The sequence below is a fragment of the Eucyclogobius newberryi genome, unplaced genomic scaffold (genome assembly GCF_026437365.1).
Source record: "Eucyclogobius newberryi isolate DKJ021-1_F unplaced genomic scaffold, fEucNew1.0.hap1 SCAF_7, whole genome shotgun sequence".
NCBI lineage: Eukaryota > Metazoa > Chordata > Actinopteri > Gobiiformes > Gobiidae > Eucyclogobius > Eucyclogobius newberryi.
In genome coordinates this window covers 22,142,479-22,164,012 of record NW_027316389.1, presented here as the reverse complement: position 1 = coordinate 22,164,012, position 21,534 = coordinate 22,142,479, and the positions used below count along the sequence as shown (strand labels likewise).

Genomic DNA, 21,534 nt, shown 5'->3' with positions numbered 1-21,534 from the left:
GACATCTGCGCATCTGAGATTTTATATCTCGTAATTTGACACGTTAGCAAGCTAGGCTAACATAGCCTTATGCTAGCAAAATTAGAGAAACGACATAGAAGGCACAGACGTGAATTTGCCAGCCCGTTTAAATACATATGTATAAGCGACATTACTTCTCTGGGTAGCAAATAAAGATAGTAAAGAGGAAAAATATACCAGTGAAATCACTAGAGTCGACAAAAATGCCAGCGCCTCTGGCGGGTCAGCCGTGCAGGTTCCCCTACATCCGCATACAGCCAGAGCTTGTGCGACGGGACGATGCTCCCTTGTTCAGACACTGCGGCTCCAGGGACTGTGCATTTAAAGTAGCTGATTCCTGCTCCCAGCCCGTTATCACATAGTTCCAGAATATAAACGTAGACCAGTCCTAAGACATCGTTCTGATGACCCAATTAATACACAATGCATCAAATTAAGCACCACGGTGTTTGCTAGCATTAAGCTAACTACAGCGCCCTACCCACACCAGAGCATCACAAAAATGTAAAGTAATTGACAATCACGAGAAACCAATAACCAACCAAATAATTTGATCTATTTTGTATATATACTATATCAATTGGACACGTTTCCATGTGATAAACAATATATTAGACTGGTCATTAGATTTAGTCCAAATTATATTTTTTTTAAGATGGGATGAGTAAATTTTAAACACGTATAGACTTTTCATTAAATGTGTTTCAACACTTTAACGATAAAACAAAATATACCATTAACATAGTCTGTTTATATAGCGGAAATAAGTACATATCATTTGTTTCACGGGGACCCATTTATCCAGAGGACTAGTTGTTTATAGTTTAGCTTGGCTCTATGTTGGTCAAGATGTTGTTAGCAAAGAGTTTAGTTTGCTAGCCCATGTTGCAGACGCTATAGAAATTGAGCGTTCTTGCTAAATTAGCAAAACAACTTAGTTGATTACTTTATATTGTATTTATTCATTAGTATATTTGACTTGTCGTGGCCATGCTAGTGGTCTACAGCAGCAGCTCAGAGGAGGAAGGGGACTCTTCAGTAAATACGGGAAGCCAGGAACATGGTGAAAATTCATATCCAGCGAAAAAGAAACCTAAAATAGAACAACTGTCAACGAAAACTAAGTGAGTGTCTCTTGCCCACCAAAATGAGCCTACATCGGATACACGTTATACAGCCAACTCTTAATCATTATGTAACTTACTGTAAGTTACGGTGAAGTTGTCGAATTTCGCTCATACGGACGTATGATGCATTGTGCCAAATTAAGATGTCTTGTGTTCGCTTGAGGTGTCGGCAAATGTTCCGTGTGGTCTTCAGGGACCACCTATCTAATAAAGCCTACGGGTAACAGAAGCTTGAAACTAAACAATATAAAAGAAATGAGGAATACATTATGAGATACATACAAGATATAACTTAAAACAGCTATCAAATTAAATTAATGGGCATTATAAAGATCATGATCTTTTCAAACCTATGTACTATTAAGAGGGGTTTTAACCTTATTTCCATGGTGTTCTGTCCCTGGCAGGTTGCCTGTTCCTCATTGTGTCCTGAACATGTTTTCAGATGAGTTGGACGCACAGACTGAAGACCCCTCACTCCACGGTGGACGTGTCCGCTCTTTTAAACATGAACGAGGAAACTGGGCGACCTATGTTTATTTCTCCTGTAAGCACATGGTAAACATTGCAATTTTTCACTTTTAACTTTAACTTTTCACCTATCTCATTATCATTAGACAACCCTGAGGAGGAATTCACTGACATAATGGAGGACCTTGTGTTGGTGGCAAAACGCCATGGCATAGATTTGATGCCACAGGAGGAGTTTCATGTCAGTCTCTCACAGACGGTGGTGTTGAGACATCACTGGATTCAACCATTTACACAGAACCTCAAGGCAGGCCTGGCGCTTTGTAAAAGGTGAGAGCAATAGCTGTTATTGTGGATTGTTTTTAAATCAAGAAGAATGGGGCTTATACTATAAAATGTATTTTGTCAGATTCAAGCCATCACCATCAGAGTTCTTCTGATTGCTTTTTTATCAGGTTTATGTGCTCAGCGGAGAAGTTAAAAGTCTATTGTAATGCTGAGAAGACAAGGTATGTAACACTAAACTCATACTTACACCAATTGAGAACTAATATTATTAATATTACCAATTATAAGAATACTTTTTTCTGTAGAACATTTATTGGTGTAGAAGTTTCAGCAGGGAAAAATCAACTAATGGACCTTGTAAAAGTAGTGGACAAAACAATGACAGAATTTAGATTGGAGACTTTTTATAAAGTAAGTTATTGTTACATTTAAATGCTTTATGGGAAATCCAAAATATTTATTTTATATTATTGTTTGTGTTCAAGGAGCCTTCTTTTCATGTAAGTCTGGCCTCGTGTATTGGAGATTTGACGTGGCAGATGAATAGCTTCCTGAAGGAACTTCAGGTATTGAGATATTACCACTGTTGAACATATATTCAGCTAGTAACTAGATAAATAACAAACTTCAGAGTTATTAAATACTGTAATTGTATCCTGAATAAATTAACCTTTACTTTTTAGAGCATAATGGACAAACAAGACGATGGTCCATTTATCCTCAGTTTGAATTGTGTGGAACTTCGATGCCGGACAGGAAAAAAAGTTTTTCGCTTTCCATTGAGTCCTGAAAACTAACAGATTAGTACTTTTTAAAATAAAATTAATACATTTTTTACAACAATAAACTAAACGTGTGTTTTTTGTGCTCATGTTTTTAATAAACCTACTGCATTTGTAAGATGTGATTTTAATCGTAGGGTGACAAATGCTGATTTGTGAAACACTGTAATAAACAAAATTCTTAATTTACTCAATACATACAATTTCAGAGTTCACTGTAAATTACTGATTTAGAATATACAGGCATGTCACCAGGAAAACAACTTCACACAACTCAGCCATTTGCCTGACGAAGGCCCAGTTGCCGAAACGTTGTCTCTTCACCATTAAACTTTTTATTTTGCAAGTAAGACAATTAATTATTAAATTAAACTTTACAGCAGTGTTGCCCAATACGTTGATCACGATCTACCGGTCGATCCCGTCGGAAAAAAAGCGCCGAAGGAAGAAGTAGAGGGGAAGTTCTGGTTAAACTCAACCTTCTATCATTTAGCGTAGTTGTGGTCAGTATATTTTATTTTCAAAATACTGAGCCATTAAATGGTCTAGTTAAATAGCAGATTTTCTCTCCTTTTTATTTTGCACATTTGTATATGATAAACAATATTAGGCTATTAATAAACGCCTACATTGTGTTATAGCCTAATTATGGTTAAACAAAAATAAAAACTTGTTCGATACTGACAATAAAAATAATACAAAATTATACAATAATTTAGATCTATAGAGCTTCGGGCTTTGTTGAATATAAAAGTAGCTCGTGAGCCGTAAATGTGTGGGCACCCCTGCTTTACAGTATGTCAATTGCTTATTCTTATTCCCTTCAGATGATAAACTAAATTGTATTTTAAACAGTATCATCTTGTAACTATCACATGGGACTATAAAGTAGTATTGATAACATACCGGCATATTTATTTTATATTTTGTTTTATTCTTGAAAGAGTTAGGGTAACACTTAAAAAAATGCATATATGCCCAGTGTTAAATGTTTGAAATAATATAAATTGAGACCCATTTCTGACATAGATCTGTTCAAATAAAGTTTCCAACAGACTAGTGAAGCGCTAAATCTAACAGGCTGCATGTACAACATTAAACCTTACAAAAGTATAGAATTACACATACAAATGTATTGTTTGCTTTAACACTAAACTAATACATTAAGTGTATATATAATATATGTGGCACTATGTGGCACAGACACAGGTTCCTTTATTAGCTTCAGGATCAGACTTAAGTGAAAAATTAATAGTAGTAATACAAAAATTGATCACAGATAGTTACTGTCTCTCAACTGCACTTACAAATTTATAAAAAGATTTTGAGTAAACAATTTGACATTCAACATTGACTCAATCTTGAGTCATAATAAAATTAATTAAAACCCTGATTCTCCACCCCTTTCCTCTTCCTGTCGATTACAGTTCTGTAAAAGTTAAAACACATAGGTCACTCCCAGTATCTGGTTCAGTTAGGATCAGGGCGAGAACAGCACTTTCTTGATATAATCTATGGTTGTGATGTTTGCTAGCATGGCAACATGTTCGTTAGATGGAAGTTCCTTTAAAGCAACATTATGTTTCTGTTTGCCCATCCATGATTTACACTGCAGAGCACTAATCAGGTTCACAGTTCCATCTCCATCTCCTGTCACTACAGTAGGATCCACATCGGGAAACTTGTTTGAATATTGGAAAACCTCTGGGGTTGAGATGCCAGAGCCGTACAGACAGTGAGTCTCCACACCAGGAGGCTTCAGATCAGACACCAGGGGTTCAGTGTCCTGTCGCATCAACCAACCATCCTCAAAGCCAATGTCCTTGAAAAGGCGCTGGTAGTCCAGAATGGTGTAGTTGAAGTTTGGCGTCTGGACCAATACCTAATATGGGAAAAAAAAGTGGTCTTATATTCCTAATTGAAATCACACCCGTTTTATAAGGCCGATATCATGACTTCACAAAAAACATTCAGCTTCCGGTTTGTCGTCAGTGTTTTGTGCATTTATTTATTTATATGCATGCATTGAATTTCATTAGATGCAATCCGCACTTGAAATTATGGCTGCAACTATCCTGGGGGGTAGGAGTGTACACATACCTTATCTTTAGGCCATGCAGGGGCATATGGGAGGAGCCATGAGGTGGACACAGCTGTGCGCTGCTGGGATCGGATTTTAAGTGAGCTGATTACTGGAATACGATTGTTATCACCTGTAAAATAATTAGAAATAAATTAAATAATAACCAGAAACTGCAGTCCCACAAGTCAATATTATATGACCTTAAGGTGCATATGGATATGGTTAGACTACTAATTTAACATAATTATAATTACCATTTTGATATAATTCTTGCCTAATTCTACTCACTGCACTGTTCACTTTCTGCACAACATCTGTACATTTAATTTAATGTAATGTAATGTAATTTTTTTATAGTAAGCCTATTTTTATCCTATAGTAAATTTGTTTTTCTGATTCTAATTCTCCTCATTTCACAATTTTGGTGAAGTTTATAAATTAACTTACTGGTTGGACTGAACTGGTTGAGCAACAGATGTGACACATCTAAAAAAGGTATTTTCACAACTGCTACTGAGCAACCCTACTGTAAACAACATAAATAAATATTTATCACAGGAAGTCCCACCAGATTAAGTAATAATTACAAAAGCATGAACTGAACTGCATTAAGCTTTGAGTAAAACTTGTTGCGGACATACTCCTAATACAGAATTAGGATGCCATTATTATTATTGTTACATATTCCATACCAGATGTGACCACACGCAGGGTCTTGGCCACTCCAGCCCACGGGGCTCCCAGAGAAATAAAGGCCTTTATATACTTGTCTTTCCAAGTCTGTGGCTGCTGGTTGAGGAAGTACAATGTGTACATGTTGCCCATACTGTGAGCAATCAGAACAACTGGCTCACAAGCCTTCTCCGCCATCTCTTCAATCATCTTCTGCAGCTGCAGGAAATATTCTTTATTCTCATCTATAAATGAGAAAATTGCAGGTCATAAATAGATCATGAATGAATGAGTGGAATCCCCTGAAGTGGTTTTAGGAGCTTTATCATTATCCAAAAGTAATCTCTGTTACTTTAGTTCTTTCATATCTACATATTCATTAAGTAACAGATCTACATATTCATTAAGTAACAGGGACAGGCTAAATTGTGTCCCTTATGGTGGCTGCATTAGTGTCAAATAGGCATGTTCTTACTGGGAGCTTTCCTCCAGTCATAAGGTGCTCCTCTGATGTCACCATCTCTGGTGTAACCCCACTCAACAAGCTGCTGCACAATATTAAAAAAATACATGCCTAAAAACAAGAAAAACACAAATGAAGTGTAAATTAAGTCATCAGGTAAAATGGGTCATGTATCAATAAACAGAATTCAGTATAAACCAAGTCAAATTGTTACCACAAATGTTTCTGTGGTGAAGAAGCATAAGCCCTGCATACACAGTTGTGGACATGTGTCCTTATTAAGAGAAACATGGTTTTACAGCAGTTTAAAAACAAAATAAGAATTTCCAAAACCTAATTTACACCCCGAATAGGCCCATTTAACTGAAGTTGTAAAATGGGACAGTTTTACAACTGGCCCATTTCATACAATATCTGTACAATAGCATGAAAGATGTCTAATGCTCAGGGAAAACACTTCATTGTAAACATGTTTGTGACTAATCAAAATTGCAAAAGTTTCAGTTTATCCTGCAGTATTTTAACTGATCACCCTTTGGTGCACATGAGCTCACAAATGGCCCAATTTACCTGACTTCACCCTATGTATTTATACAACGAACACCTCCTTACCGACACTGTGTTTGCTTGGGTCTAGATACTCTACTGAGTATGTCTGCCCAAAGCCAGGGACACGAATTTCAACTCCAGGGGGAGACGAGCTGGTGTGACTGGTCCTATTGTAGATAAGCCTAGCAACGACAAAGAAATAATATGTGCAATACAAACGCAAATATATAACATCTATATCATTATCAGTCATAGGGCATACTTCCACAAAATATGAGCTATATCTACAGGGGTGAAGCACAAAACTCTGAGCCCAGAGCACAAACTCCATTTAGATGATCTGAAAGAAATGTTCTTTATGCAACAAAAGGTAGGGCGCTCCTGAATATTTATGCGAATTATGTTACTGTGAATTTAATTTAGTCGTTTCACATTTCTGGGAAAACAGAAGTGAGAAACAGAAGTGGTGTACCATATACGCTTTTACACCTACATGTTTTCTGTTTAATTTAACTAAAAATAACTTAGAGTGGCATGCATACAACTATATAATAGTTAATAATATATGAAGTTATAATGGCAGAATCCCTTGTTTTCTGTTTAACTTGTACATTGTTGACATAAGGAGGACATGGGGTCAAAGATTGCGCACATTGGGGAGGGGGAATCAATTGTCAGAGGAGTCAAATAATGTGTACAAATTAGCACTGGTGGTTTAATATAGAGGGAGGTAAACTAAAACAGCCCATGAAAGTCAAATACCTGATGTTGTCAATCCAACAGTCAATGACGTACGGCACCAGCTGCTCCAGGTTGAGCCACAGAGTGAAGAAGTCCGTCTTCTTGTAGCACACATAATGAACCACAGTGGGTTTGTTCAGTTTGGCCTCCAACTGGTTCCCCAGGTCACCGGGTACTGAAAATATAGTGAAGAATGTTACTTTTGTGGCGCAATGACAGAATCAGATCTTGAGTTGTCAGTCTAACATCAACAGCCACAGCCACATATTAGAATAAAGTTTATTCTAGGGAAGTTCAGTGGAGAATGCTCTTCAGTTTTGGCATCAGTCCAGCAGAGTCACGTTGCCCAAGCTTCAGTCATATGACCAGCCTCCAATGTAAACAACCAGTGCTCAACACCAAAAAGTCTGTACACAAAACATCACACACGCCTGTCATGCTCAGTAATCCCTTTATTTCACACGTTTACCTTTACACGAGATCAAAAGCAAAACATTAAAGAACGACGTCCCCCACGTTTTGCAGTAACACAAAGCACTCACTGAGGACCACGGGAGGTCCTGGGGTCGTCCGGCGCTGGTTGACGGCACATCTCTCCAGCGGGGTCCCGGTGCTCCGAGCGCACATCAACAACAACAACAACAACAACAGCACAAACAACAACAACCCGACTCCGGGCAGCTGAGAAAGGGCGGGTTTCCGAACCAGAGCCGCCATGGCCCTCGTGTTTCATAGCCCCACAGCCATGCCAGGCCCTTTGACTGCGCGGTCAGAGCTCTGCAGGGGCCGATAAGACGCGATAAACCCCTCAGAAATGTTCTCCGAGGCGCGCGCGGAGCCGATTGCGAGAAGCGACGGGAAGATATGAGGTCACGAGGTGCGCGGCAGGGACCAGGCAAAGCGAGTCAAAAAGCACGCATCGATCACGAAGCACGAGAAGCACGAGCCGACCAGATAGAGTAGTCAATAAAGATTAGAGTATTTATTTTTGTTAATGTGTCCATGCTTTATTTCTCCTCCTTTTTTGGTCTATTATGTAGTTATGCGACATTAGTATTCTATTACATGCACGTGTTGCACTTTGTTGACGACCCCTAATAATCATCATAATAACATTGTAATAGTTGGTGTCGAATCATACATGTGCTAGATTTAACATAGTCTTATTCACTGCACAGCTTTTGCAGTAGGGCTTTGAATATGACATTTAGGCATTACTTTTAATAATACCATGTTCATGCTGTGTTTCAGTGATGTGCTAAGGTTTATAGTAAAATAGTTAGGCTACAATGATACATACAAACTAGCAAGGGGTTTAGGACAGATTTTAATAATAACATTTGTAATGAGATAAGGTTCTAAGGTTACAAAAACTTCTGTAAAGTTATAAAACACTGAAAAACACAAATCTGTTTCATTACATGGTACAGGTTAACTTAAATACGTAGCATTTTTTTTCCAATTTGTAAGAAAAACTCTCCTCCTGCTTCAAAAATGGCAACAGTATATCAGATAACAAGGCATTCTACAAGAGTGTTTTTTTATACGTTATCTGTTTTTATTATTATACATCTGTACCTACTCTGTGTTGCAACACTGGAATTTTGCCATTGTGGGACAAATAAAGGTTATCTTATCCCTTTGACATCTCCTCAAGTGAGCTAACAGTCATTTCTATGATGATTTAGCTTTTGAGTCAAGATGTTATCAATGTTGCAAACTGACGCACAACTGCTACACAAGAAATCACTGCTCTGAGTTTAGCTTTTTACGCCCTAACGTCAATCTCTCCGGGTGTTTCAGACTTTCCCTCGAGAATATACTGGATTAGATTGAGCACCTTCTCATGGTACACTATATCCAGGTGTGTGAGGCCTCTGAACTCTGTGACATGGACGGGTTTGCTCTGCTTTCCGTTCCAGCGCTTGCACAAACTCATGCTGAAGCTATCCACTGTGTCGTCCCCGTCAGCATACACAAAGTCCACTGGGTCTGCGTTTGGAAAGCCCTCGTCGTAGATGTACGTGACCGGAGTGGGCAGTCCAACGCCGTACATACACCAGACTTCAACCCCAGGAGCATGGAGATCTCCTGTCAGGTTCCTGGTATCTACCCACATGTGCCTGCAACAACAAAGACAAAGAAACATGAAGGCCTTTAAGTTTTTCAATTATGTTGACTGTCTTTCTTGCAGGGGTTAGTTTATTTACAGTGAATATGTGAGAAATAAAGCAAATTTAGAGGTAAGATTCTGTGTAAAGACCCATTTTAAACACGTCTGTAGGATTCCTTTATTGTCCCACATGGGGAAATTTCATTGGTGCAACGCAGGTAGATACAGAAGAACAGATCACTTATAGGAAGTCTGAAAAACACTTTCAGTAGAAGATCTCCTATAAATAAATAAAAACTCCCATAGACAAATAAATAAATAAATAAATAAAAAAACATTTGACAGAAGACTGAACTATCAACTGCTAAAGTAATACAAGAATCCCATGCATTTCTGAACTTTTGTAGAGGATTAGAAGAGTTTATACATGTAATCGCAATTTGCAAATTGCAACCATTCAAATTGTAATTTTGATTGGATTGTTATATCCTAATATTGTTCTATATTGTTGAAGAACCACACAAACCAGGCTTAGAGTAATTACGTATATTCAAAAGCTGTGTTTTATACCAGCCATCCTCAAAGGCGATGTCTGTGAAGAAGCGCTCGTAGTCCTGATTGGTGTAGTTAGTTGTTGGAGTGGAGACAAATACGTGGTCTTTTGGCCAAAATCCTTCAAATGGCAGCATCCAAGGATTAGTTGTCGTCATCCGCTGCTCTTCACGGATCTTTATGTTGGAAATCATTGGGATGCCATCATTGTTACCTGTAATGTACACATAATTTGTGTATTTTGGATGTATATACATTTTGATAATTATGATTATTATTGGGCCTACCTGATGCCATGACTCTGAGTGGCTTAACAGCCCCCCCCCATGGAGCCCCTAGGGAGATGAAGCCTTTGATGTATCTGTCCTTCCAGGCCTGAGGCTGCTGGTTGAGGAAGTAGAGCACGTAGTGGCAGCCCATACTGTGGCCCAGAAGATAAACAGGCTTCTGGTACTGTTCATACATCTCCTCCACCAGCTCCCGAAGCCTCACCAGGTACTCTTCATTTTCATCTACCACAGGTCAAACAGTTGTAACATTGGTCACACAAACATTGTAAAATATTATAATGTAAATAAGATGCCCCAAAGATCATGTACATTAGAGATCAAAGTCGTAGGTCGGTCACAATTAAAAATATGTCCATTTACTGAAGATGCTCTACTGCAGTGTTGTTCCATATGTTTGCCAGCTGTTCTTTTTAAATCTTTTATGTATATTTTTGGATTTTTGTAGTGAAGTGGACCTAAGGAGTTAACTTTGGGGAACAACCAAAGTCTCTATATATTCTGTATACTGTATATTGTATAAGTACTTACTTGGAGCCAGCCTCCAGTCATATGGAGCACCTCGGATGGTCTCATTCCGAGTGTAACCCACGGAGACCAAATGCTCCACCATTGTGTGAAAGTAACCTATAATCAGCAGGTGACGCATACTTCAGTGGAAACATCCCAATCTCTTAGCAACAGTCTAGGATGTGGTTGTTCTATTGTAGGCAAATGTACATCTGATAAGTATGGTTTCCTCACCCGACAATTTGTTATTATCAAGATGTTCAATGGGGTAGGTCTGCCCAAATCCTGGCACCCGTACCTGCACGCCTGGAGAGTTGGACGATCGCCGTGTTGTGCGGTTATAAACAAGTCTGAACACAAGCAGCAAAGTGAGAACAAACATATGTGTGCGTTTCAAAGTTAAAGTCAGAATGGATCATAGCAATTTGAGTTACCTAATGTTATCAATCCAGCAGTCAACACCAATAGGCATGAACATGTTGAGATCAATCCACAGAGGGAACCAGTGTTCTGTTTTTTTGTAGCACATCCAGTGGACCAGTGTTGGTTTGTCTATCTTGGCTTCCATGCGGTTACCCAAGTTTCCAGGCACTGGATGCACAAACAATCCATATTGTGGATCAGTTAATTGCATAATAATATTGGTGTTTCATAAAATAACACGGTCTAGTAACTTCATCATGTTAAAATGCATTTCACACTATGAAAATACTTTTACTGTCAAACCTTATCAAATGGTGTAATCAATGTTTGTCAAATAAGACTAGATTATTAATATCTTGTTTTGAAAAGACACAGTTACACAATCAAACTTTGCCCTTTGTGTCCTGTTTATCTGCGAGATCCAATGTTTTTTAGAAGCAGAACAGTAGCAACAGCAGACCATACAAGTACTGCATCACCAACAAGCAATACACATAGGTTAATACTATGTTTTTTTAAATGCTATAGAGTACACTGTCATATTAGGCAACAATCTTATAGCAATTATTCCCATATGACACTTTGTAAATTAATTTCTTTAACATTGAACTGTGGACTTCTGATTTAGGAGCCCTGCATTTATACAATGTGCATCACATTAACCATCACATATATCATCACTTACCAATGACGAGTGGTGGAGTGCTGTTGTTAGGAATACTTGGCTTGGCGGGAGGAGGGAACATCACATTAATGACCCAAAAACACGAGGAGTGCTGCAAACCCAGACACACCAGCAGCAGTGCCGAGCAGACGCGTCCCATGGAACCCATGTCTGGTTCTCACAGTTGCAGCGATGCCCTGTTCTCCCTCTTTCGGTCTTTGCGCGTCTGAGCGGGGGAAGAGAGAGGAGGGCTGAACGATCCCGCACAAACTCTGGCCCACCGCAACTTTTACCCACAGATATCAAGTTATGATCGCCTCTCCGTGCATGTGAATGACGATCAAGATTCAAGTGACCAACAGTGGCCCCCGGTCGGTGCTGTAGAGCATGGCGGGCAAATAAAACGTGTAATGTTGGGTTAGACGATGCCCTATTGATCCTCTCCAATCGCACGAGAACAAACTATTTATTTAGGCCTCCCGCTGCACAGCAGGTCAATGTTTAATAAAAGAGACATTGTGCGCCGAGAAAATGATTTGACAGGGGAAAAAACACAACAGCAAAATAACACATCACCCAGTAATAGTTATACTATTGCCAAAGAGCAGACGTTCATTAAACCACTCTTGCATATTCAAAAGACTGTGAGCCAATAAACAGTGAATAAATAATACATGGAAAGCCCAGTCTGGAACAGACTAAATACACTCAAATGTGCCAGCATATCTCTCTTGACTAAAAACACGTTTTTTGTTTTTGTTTTTTTATGAGCGCAGAAAAGCTGAAACATCTAGTGTGAGGTTACTGCAGGGCATTGACTCAGAGGTCAGGTTTAACTACATAAGGGGGGCAGGTGCTTAGTTCACCAGAAAATAAATATAGTTAACACAGTTTTATGATCATCAGTTGTGTTATGATCACCTAAAATCTCAAGTATATGCACAGTGCACTATGTAACTATGTTCTCCATATCCATGGTGGCAAACTCCCACTCGAAAAGTCACATAATGCACCTTTAATTTAGGCCTACACAAACCTAACTGCTTTTCTGGTTAATATTTAATTATCAAATGGTTTGGTGAATTGTCTTCTAAAATAAAATAAAACCCCATTTACACAAACGTAAAACGAGAAAAACGTTTTACCTTGCGTGCTGAGTGGAGGATGCGGTGGAAGATGTTCTAATAACAATAAGACCACAAGGTGGCACTAAATAGGTTGGATCGTTTCTAAAAAAAAAAAAAAAATGTCCAACCCTTCACGGGGCGATCCAATCGGGACCAATAACGGTATAATAAAGCTAGAGACTATATTTTGCTGTTGTTGTGGCAAATGTGGTGGCCATCTTGTAATTGTACAACGAGCAAAAGTAGAAAATAGTCAAAACAGGGCCGTAAAATTGATTTCCTTAACAAAGAGATTAATTAAGTATACCTTAACCCTACCCTCATTTTAAACAGATTGTCTTTCAATAAATTACATGGACAAAGCCACGTAGGACACAACCACTGTTAATCATTCTGTTTACTGCATGCCTATTTATCGTTTGCGTGTTGTTTATTATTATTTTTTCCAAGATATTTTCACGTTCACATTCAATTTTCAAAGTATTTAAGAGAAATTAAAAAGTCCAACTCCCTATTTGAAAAAGTATCATGATCAAATTTGACAACCCAAACAGACACTGCAAGTACAGCAAAAATATAAGACTACAACAATAATACACGTAGTCGTGACTTTAATTGAGTATGTATTTGTTTACAAGAGCAGAATTTTACAATCAGAAAATGGCGGCTGGAAGTAGACGTCGGTAATTACACGTTACCATAGTGACGTCTTTCTAGTTGTCTTTACGCCATTTTGGGGCGGTCACCACGGGTCTGGAAAAAAACTAAGAATAAGCTAACACCGGAGCTAACCCGCTAGCATCGGTGCTCCGCAGGCTCTGGTGCGCTCTCTAAAGCCGGTCAATATGGTCCAACTTGTGGGTCCGCTCCGCAAAGAGCTGGCCGAGACACTCTCCACGTGCAAGGTGCTGGTGGTGGGGGCCGGAGGGATCGGCTGCGAGCTGCTGAAAAACCTTGTTCTCACCGGCTTCAAACAGATCGAAGTGGTCAGTAGCATTGTGCTGGTTTGCAGTGTTGTTGGTGTGTTAGCTGCGGCTAGCGTGCTCGTGTCTTTGTGCGGCACAGAGCAGCGCAGACTTCACGCTTTTTTACTGACTTGGCGCAATTCCCAAAGTGCAAGTCTGATGGTTTATCTTAAAGCTGAGCAGGACAATAAACGAGGTCCCGAATAATCTCCTGCGTTATCTTTCCTGGTCACTGTAGCATCACGGTTTTGGCGCCACGGCCAGAGTTAGAAAGAGCGTATCCATGGGTTTCAGCTTCCTGTTATATATCGCAACATTTTTGATGTTTTGTTTTTCTACATTTAATTATTTGTGTTAACCTTCTGATTAAAGAGAACTATCAGACACAGTAGAACACGAAGGGAACACCATAACCCACGCATTTCCATTGGCATCAATCCATCTTAAAATTCACCAAATTGGGCGATGTGCGTGTAGTTTATGACTTCTTAAATTTATTTATTTATTATTATGGTGTAAAAATGTAATCTTCAGTTTTTGAATGGCAATTGTCTAGAGCCAACAAATGCGCAATCTAATGTCCGTCTGTCAATAATGCCTCTCAACTATTTTACTTTTATAGTTACATATATTTATAAAAAATAGATTTGCTGTCAGATTTTCCTTTTTATGTAGAGTAGGTTAGATTACATGTTTTAAATATGATTGGACAGAGTCCAGCCATATGTTTATACTCCAAAGGGTTCAGAAACGGATTCAGTTTAAATTTGGGATCATTTTGGTCTGGTGTTTTAGGGGAAAGTCTGCCTTTAGTTTGATGGGATAATTGCTGGACAAAGAGGCTTGGTTCATTTAAGGATTATGGACCAACATGAATATTTGATTGTCAAAATTATTTTTTTTATTCCAACAAACAATTCGAATGCATCTTCTGTAGATGATCATATTCAAACTCCGCTATAAAACATTCATTTTAAATAAGTAATCTTGTAAACAAAACAAGCAGTAATTGATGTAAAATTAAACGGTGTTGCATTTTCTCATTTTGCTCATTTATTACTTTGTTCTTTCCAGATTGACCTGGACACAATCGATGTCAGTAACCTTAACCGCCAGTTCCTCTTTCAAAAAAAACATGTTGGAAAGTCTAAATCCCAGGTTTGTTTATGGGTGATTCATTACTACCTTATTTGCAAGCTTGTCTTTTTAATAATAATATTTTTTTTGTAGGTGGCCAAAGAGAGCGCCTTACAGTTTTGTCCCTCTGCTAATATTGTTGCCTACCATGACAGCGTTATGAAGTATTCAGCTTTGCTTTTTATTATTTAACTTTTAACAACCTTGATGATAAGATTGAATACTTATTATTATTAATAATAATAATTTCCCTTCAGCCCCGACTACAATGTGGAATTCTTCAGAAAGTTTCTGCTGGTTATGAATGCCTTGGACAACAGAGGTGGAGTATAATACATTTGAATCAACAGTTTTATGTTATTATGAACCAATGAACATTATGTCTGTTCTTGTCTCGATCTCAGCGGCACGTAACCATGTGAATAGGATGTGCTTGGCCGCAGATATCCCTCTCATCGAGAGTGGCACCGCAGGATACCTTGGACAAGTCTCTGTTATTAAAAAGGTAAATGCAAAAGTACAGGATTAATAACAAAAATGTATTGCAAACAAATATTTGCTTTTATTCAGGGATTAACGGAGTGTTACGAGTGCCAGCCCAAGCCTTCTCAGAAGACATTTCCCGGTTGCACTATAAGAAACACACCCTCTGAGCCTATCCACTGTATTGTATGGGCCAAATATCTTTTTAAGTAAGTATGTCACTAAAATGTATACGCCTCCATTTAAGAATGTCATTTTTATTTTGTGGTCCTGTTTCTCAGTCAGCTGTTTGGAGAAGAGGATGCTGATCAGGAAGTTTCTCCAGATACTGCAGACCCAGAAGCTGCATGTGAGAACCATTATAAATTTCATTTATAAACTAACAAATATTTGAATGCAACACTTTTTTTTTTTGAGGCAAAAAAAAGCTTATTCAATATTCATGCTGTCTGATCAGCATCTCGATATGCCACAACTGTGAGCACGGATGGAATATCTCAGTAAAGGAGAAGTGCTCAATAACACAGTTGGACACATTTCTGAACAATATTTGATGTGTATAGAAAAGGTTTTATATCTTTTGAGTTCAGCTCAAAAAAAGTTTTAGTTAGTTTTAGTTCAGTGTATTTTTGCTGCCTACACCCGTGCTTGACATTTGCCCAGGACGTTAAGCACATTCATTCTATACAAGCTAAAGGAATTGGTGAAAAAACAATTCAACTTGAACATGTTCTATGATAAGTATCAATATTAAAATTATGTTCTCATTTAGGGAATCCTGAAAACGCAGCTGCTCGTGCCACAGCATCAGAAAAAGATGGAGACATCAAACGTGTATCCACCAAGGAATGGGCCCGTTCCACTGGATACGACCCTGTAAAACTTTTCAACAAGGTCTGTGTTTCAACCATATTACCACATTTTAATTCCCCGTTCGATGCCTTTATCTGCATTTTATTACATTTTTAGTCAAATCAATTTTTTCTGTTTCAATGTTTAGCTATTTAAAGATGACATCATGTACTTGTTAACCATGGATAAGCTATGGAAAAAGAGGAAGGCGCCTACACCTTTGGACTGGCATCAAGTTGAGAAAAACGGTATGGCCACAGCTACAAATTCTTATCTGGATTCAACTTATCTAAACATCTTTTTATTGGTTCAATTCATTTTTGATAAGTTTTACACATTAATTTGAATATGTGCCATTTTCCTGTTCTTTTCTTCAGAAAGCCCAAAAGAGTCTGAGTGTTCTAGTGCAGGGCTAAAGGACCAGCAGGTTCTTGGTGTTTGGGGCTACAGTAAACTATTCCGACACAGTGTAGACACCCTTCGCTCACAGCTGAAAGCGAGGGGAGAGGGAGCAGAGCTTGTATGGGACAAGGTACTTCCCAGAGCACACCATTCTGTCAAATGTAATGGAATTTGTACTGTCCTGTTGTTTTTTTTCTTATAACTATCATTTAATGACAGGACGACCCACCAGCAATGGACTTTGTCACTGCTGCTGCCAATCTACGAATGCAAATCTTTAGCATGAACATGAAGAGTCGTTTTGATGTGAAGTGTGAGTAAAATGCGGAACATTCACCTTGTCACGAAGTTAAATAACCAAACTCTGAAGGATGTTCTGATTTTCACATATTTGCTTCTCTTTTGATAGCTATGGCTGGTAACATCATTCCTGCAATAGCTACAACCAATGCTATAATTGCAGGACTAATTGTGCTGGAGGGGCTAAAAATCTTGTCTGGCGAGATTGAGTCATGTCGTTCGGTGAGCTGCCTTTTGTTATTCAAATTTAACAGTTCTGAAAGTCGTGGATGCTTTCTTAGCTGTAAGACTGTTTGTCTCGGTTTCTAGATCTTCTTGAATAAGGTTCCAAACCTGAGGAAGAAGTTGCTGGTGCCTTGTGTGCTTGACCCACCATGTGCCAACTGCTATGTTTGTGCCAGCAAACCTGAAGTCACTGTCAAACTCGATGTCAACAAAACCATGGTCGTCTCCCTGCAGGACAGAGTAAATTACTTTCAAGATATCAAGACAAATTGAGTAAAATTAGTTGTTTCACATGAATGTCATTCTTTAGATCCTAAAGGAGAGGTTTGGGATGGTGGCTCCAGATGTTCAGATAGAAGATGGAAAAGGGACAATTCTCATCTCATCAGAGGAAGGAGAGACTGATGGTAACTTTTTGGGTCTAGTATTTTGATAAAACATTACATTTTTATATATTCGTAGTTTATGTAAAAGCGACAGAACAGAGAGTATTGCCACATTTAAAATGGTCACCGATGCCATGTCCATAGGTCATTGTGCTTGTGATTTGCAGAGCTGGTCCCTGACCCCCAAAAGAAATTACACAATTGCTTTAGTGTTCACAGGGTTGATTTGATTTCAGCCACTGCTTCACTTTTCAGTTTAATGGTTCAGATCTGTGTGGGTTTTCAGTTGGGCTGGTGTTCCAGACCTGTGGGCCTTTTACAGTGAACACGCTCTGTCCAAAGGTGTCTTGCTTTTAGCTGGTCTACAGTCAATTTGCAGCGCCCCTTGTGGTGACACCACATGGATTGCACTTCTGAATCATGTTAATTTCATTATCTGGAGCAAGATTATTTCCACAATTTAAAATATAATTACTTAAGAGTATTTAATAAAATGATCAAGACTTTGTGCTTTTCAAATGAGAGGACAATACTGGCGTCTCATCTGCATTTGTCCATCACGTTTAAAGCCTATTTGTACAGGGAGGCTGCACTTTTCTGCCTAGCCTGGCCCCACACAGTGACACTGTATGAGTGGTGGGAGAGGATGCATGGAAGTACTATTTGGCAGTGTGAATGGACAGACAAGGTCCTATTAGCCAGAAGCTGTTCTTGAAGATTTAAATGGATGTCTATGATGACTCCAAGACATTTGACATCTGATTCAATTCTTTTCCCCCCCCCTTATTTTTGTACAGCCAACAACAACAAATTCCTCTCAGACTTTGGGATTCGCAATGGCAGCCGTCTTCAGGTTGATGACTTTCTTCAAGACTACACGCTCCTTGTTAATGTTTTACACACGTATGTCATGCTTTATTGGCCTTTTTGGGTGTCATTTCATTGGATCTAAAAGCCATGGTTTCCTTATTGACAGCGAGGAACTTGAGAGGGATGTGGAATTTGAAGTAGTTGGTGAGGCTCCCGACAAAGCTCCTCCCCCACAGATTAAACCAGAGGATGGAAATAACATCACAAATGGCAACAAGGACTCTGCCCAGCCGTCTACCTCCTCCAAAGGTCAGTGTGGTCCTGATGATTTGTTTGAAAAGATAAGTGTCTACTTTAAAGCTGGGGGGGTTCTGATTTTCAAACTGAACAGAAGTATGTATTTTAATTTATCCATGATAGTTCTAGTTCTCTCAAACCGTTCACATGCATTTGGTTTTCAGGCGCATGTATGGTTTTTAAATAGATTTTTCAGACATTGAAGCAAACCCCGATTGAATGCCTTAAGCACAACCAAGTTATTGATGTGCCAGTCTCTTTAGTATTCAAGCTCAAAGGTTTGACAAAATCGGACTGCTATTTGCATCCCAAAGTCAGCCAGCCACTAGTGATTGAGGCTTCATGAAACTACAAAGTATTTGAACTAAACCAAACGTGCCATGGCTTCAAAACACAGTTTGAAACGCTGACAACTTGTATGTTGTTACACATTTCCGATAAGGTGTTGACACAGTTCTGACACTTTGTTGGTTCACTCTGTTGTGCCATCTGGTGGTCTAGAAAAGTAAATATAGGGCTGTCAGAGGTTATTCTTGTGAAAGATTACAATTATCACTCAGAGGAACCGGCAAATATTTATCACCATTGAGCCTCAAAGAAAACAGCGGACAGACTTGACTTGCACTGCAGCTTTATGTGTTGGTCGCGTGACTTTTCTTAAAGTGACACTGGGGGACAGAGCTCGACACACGGCGCCTCGACTCATTTGGCCCATCAACATGGAAGCACCATTTTTAAACTTTGTGTTGAGACTTATGGAGTCAAGGGTTTGAGATTGTCGTCGTTCTGTAATTTCTTTTAAAGCCCTGTCAATCAACTCATGCTTGAGACAAAGTTGTAAAATCCTTCTGAAACTACAGCAGTTCATGAACCATCTGAGTCACGTGACACGCACTGTGAATGATGTATCAGAGCATTGTTTTGAAGCGCATATGCTTTGGGTCTTGAAGAAAATTACAGTTTTCAGCACTGCAAGCGGGCAGCGTTATAGGCTTTTGTGCCAGGAGTTCATATCCTTATACATCAGAATAAAAAAAGGGTTATGTCCATTGTCACAAACAAAATTCACAAAAGACAGTGATCTGGTGCAACATAAAGCAATGAAAAATAGCACAACAAGATAAAATAAAAGGCATGCATCAAAAAAGGTGTTCAAGCGAACATGGGACAGAATAGTGTGAAATTGGCCTAACAAAAGCATACATCTTATGCTGTAATAATAAAAACTAAAGTAATGTCATCTGTGAACTTTCATTCAGGTTTCCTAACATCCAAATGATTGCAACTCTAATAAACTGTATTACTAAAATAATGCAGTTTTTATTTTCTACTACTACTTAATTACCTTAAATTACTGTTGTATTGCATCAATAAAAACGTGTCGATGGATCAGTACATGTTTTTCTAATTATATTATGTAGTCCAACTAACTGCCCTTTCATTACCATATTTTTAGCTCCTGCAGATGACGATGACCTGATGATTGTGGACTCTGATGATGAAGAGGCAGCATCGAGCCTCGCCACAGGAACCCCCGGCAGCCACAAGAGGAAGCACTCGGACGCAGAAACAGGAGAAACCTCTGCCAAACGTCCACGGACAGACCAAACCACTGCTGAGGACGATGATGACGATATTATTACTCTGGACTAGACGTGCAGCTCTCGTATTGACAGAACAGCGACTCAGACGTGAAGAACAATTTATTACAATAGTTTTTCCATTTATCAAATCCATTTCCCATCTGACCAATGTATGCTTTTACAGCCCCTCTTCCTTCCCTATAATGCTGTACATTTGGATTTGCGTGCTAATTTTTTACTTTAACTCATTTCAATCCCTATAAACTGCTTCTCCTGATGGTTACAGTGAGTGTTTTTGTATCTTTTATAAATTGTATCCATTTCATGTACTGTACAAGTCGGGATAGTTATTGATTTGTTAAGTCGCATTTAAAAAAAAAAAAAAACACTGATCGCAAACAAAGTTGTAATATTTATCTCTTAAGACCGGCCCTTCGTGGTACTGGAACACAGCATAGATGTTGATGCAAAGGCACTAAAATGTGTGCCATGGGAGAAATGTCTTTCAAAGAAAATGAATATGGAGTCAACTATTTGTATTACCTGTTTTGTTTAAGTGAAGAAACCTGTAACCAACATGTCCTCCTGAGACACTGCATTGGTATGTTTATTTTTTGCTGTGTACATAGTCTAGCATCACACAACAGTGATGTTTCCTGTTCTGTATTCTGAAATACTTCACATGTTGAAAAGACAATTGTACATGTTTCAATAGCCTTTTTACTGTTAAGATTGTGACCTGACTTGAATATTGGACATATTTCTTGAAAAAAAAATAAAATTTGCTATTAGATAATGTGTATTAAGTTGTGCATTACTTAACTGCTACTTTTACTTTCCAAAAACACTTAAGTTCTACATGCTCACTGCACTACAGTATCTTCCAAATAATAGATAGAAATATAAATTCATGATCTAGTCCAACTAGAGTGAAGAGATACGTGTTAGGGTCAAATCTATTCTTCTCAGTTATTTTTTGGCTTTGGAGTTTTTTTATGCCATACTGTACACATACTGTACTGTCACAGCCAAAGGAACAACGTTCTCATGGAGGGTCATCTCCTTCAGTTCGAGTCAAGTGTGAGGAGATGCAAGATCACAGTTAGGACGCATGTTTTCTACTCATTTCAGTGCAATAAAAACGTTTTATTCACATCCTTTCTTCTGAAATGTTACGTGTTGGGGCTTTAAGGATCCACTGTGGTTGTGTTCTGTCCTCGT

General features: G+C 38.7%; 4 protein-coding genes across 4 annotated transcripts; 2 read left to right on the top strand and 2 right to left on the bottom strand.

Moving 5' to 3' along the window:
• The first annotated feature begins 913 nt into the window (after positions 1-913).
• usb1 (U6 snRNA biogenesis 1) lies at positions 914-2,821 on the top strand. The gene is made up of 7 exons (XM_072435154.1): positions 914-1,145; positions 1,556-1,695; positions 1,766-1,949; positions 2,075-2,128; positions 2,213-2,318; positions 2,393-2,473; positions 2,591-2,821. Exons 1-7 carry the CDS (start codon positions 1,012-1,014, stop codon positions 2,702-2,704), a joined length of 813 nt encoding a protein of 270 aa, XP_072291255.1. The 5' UTR covers positions 914-1,011; the 3' UTR covers positions 2,705-2,821.
• Positions 2,822-3,697: 876 nt separating this feature from the next.
• Positions 3,698-8,020, bottom strand: pla2g15 (phospholipase A2, group XV). Its single transcript, XM_072434905.1, has 7 exons — positions 7,740-8,020; positions 7,219-7,372; positions 6,520-6,638; positions 5,920-6,018; positions 5,465-5,689; positions 4,790-4,902; positions 3,698-4,571 (listed from the first exon to the last, which is right to left on the bottom strand). The coding sequence occupies exons 1-7, from the start codon at positions 7,912-7,914 to the stop codon at positions 4,170-4,172; spliced, it is 1,287 nt and encodes a 428-aa protein (XP_072291006.1). The 5' UTR covers positions 7,915-8,020; the 3' UTR covers positions 3,698-4,169.
• Positions 8,021-8,880: 860 nt separating this feature from the next.
• Positions 8,881-12,104, bottom strand: lcat (lecithin-cholesterol acyltransferase). Its single transcript, XM_072435114.1, has 7 exons — positions 11,768-12,104; positions 11,094-11,250; positions 10,894-11,009; positions 10,681-10,776; positions 10,150-10,374; positions 9,881-10,076; positions 8,881-9,320 (listed from the first exon to the last, which is right to left on the bottom strand). Exons 1-7 carry the CDS (start codon positions 11,913-11,915, stop codon positions 8,966-8,968), a joined length of 1,293 nt encoding a protein of 430 aa, XP_072291215.1. The 5' UTR covers positions 11,916-12,104; the 3' UTR covers positions 8,881-8,965.
• Positions 12,105-13,633: 1,529 nt separating this feature from the next.
• Positions 13,634-20,716, top strand: uba2 (ubiquitin-like modifier activating enzyme 2). Its single transcript, XM_072435202.1, has 17 exons — positions 13,634-13,859; positions 14,913-14,996; positions 15,069-15,139; positions 15,233-15,297; positions 15,380-15,480; positions 15,546-15,667; positions 15,740-15,807; positions 16,231-16,352; positions 16,459-16,558; positions 16,688-16,842; positions 16,932-17,025; positions 17,122-17,234; positions 17,322-17,477; positions 17,548-17,644; positions 18,421-18,526; positions 18,600-18,742; positions 20,187-20,716. Exons 1-17 carry the CDS (start codon positions 13,719-13,721, stop codon positions 20,381-20,383), a joined length of 1,935 nt encoding a protein of 644 aa, XP_072291303.1. The 5' UTR covers positions 13,634-13,718; the 3' UTR covers positions 20,384-20,716.
• Positions 20,717-21,534: the final 818 nt, after the last annotated feature.

Coding starts and splice junctions, on each gene's coding strand:
- pla2g15 (XM_072434905.1), bottom strand. CDS start 7,914: ATGGCGGCTCTGGTTCGGAAACCCGCCCTTTCTCAGCTGCCCGGAGTC. Junction 6,639..7,218: donor TGTTGGATTGACAACATCAG/GTATTTGACTTT, acceptor TGTCGTTGCTAG/GCTTATCTACAATAGGACCA. Junction 4,572..4,789: donor CTGCATGGCCTAAAGATAAG/GTATGTGTACAC, acceptor TTCCCATATTAG/GTATTGGTCCAGACGCCAAA.
- uba2 (XM_072435202.1), top strand. CDS start 13,719: ATGGTCCAACTTGTGGGTCCGCTCCGCAAAGAGCTGGCCGAGACACTC. Junction 15,808..16,230: donor TGCAGACCCAGAAGCTGCAT/GTGAGAACCATT, acceptor GTTCTCATTTAG/GGAATCCTGAAAACGCAGCT. Junction 17,478..17,547: donor TCGTCTCCCTGCAGGACAGA/GTAAATTACTTT, acceptor GTCATTCTTTAG/ATCCTAAAGGAGAGGTTTGG.
- usb1 (XM_072435154.1), top strand. CDS start 1,012: ATGCTAGTGGTCTACAGCAGCAGCTCAGAGGAGGAAGGGGACTCTTCA. Junction 1,696..1,765: donor GACCTATGTTTATTTCTCCT/GTAAGCACATGG, acceptor CATTATCATTAG/ACAACCCTGAGGAGGAATTC. Junction 2,319..2,392: donor GATTGGAGACTTTTTATAAA/GTAAGTTATTGT, acceptor TTTGTGTTCAAG/GAGCCTTCTTTTCATGTAAG.
- lcat (XM_072435114.1), bottom strand. CDS start 11,915: ATGGGTTCCATGGGACGCGTCTGCTCGGCACTGCTGCTGGTGTGTCTG. Junction 11,010..11,093: donor TGCTGGATTGATAACATTAG/GTAACTCAAATT, acceptor GCTTGTGTTCAG/ACTTGTTTATAACCGCACAA. Junction 10,777..10,893: donor TGATAATAACAAATTGTCGG/GTGAGGAAACCA, acceptor TGCTGATTATAG/GTTACTTTCACACAATGGTG.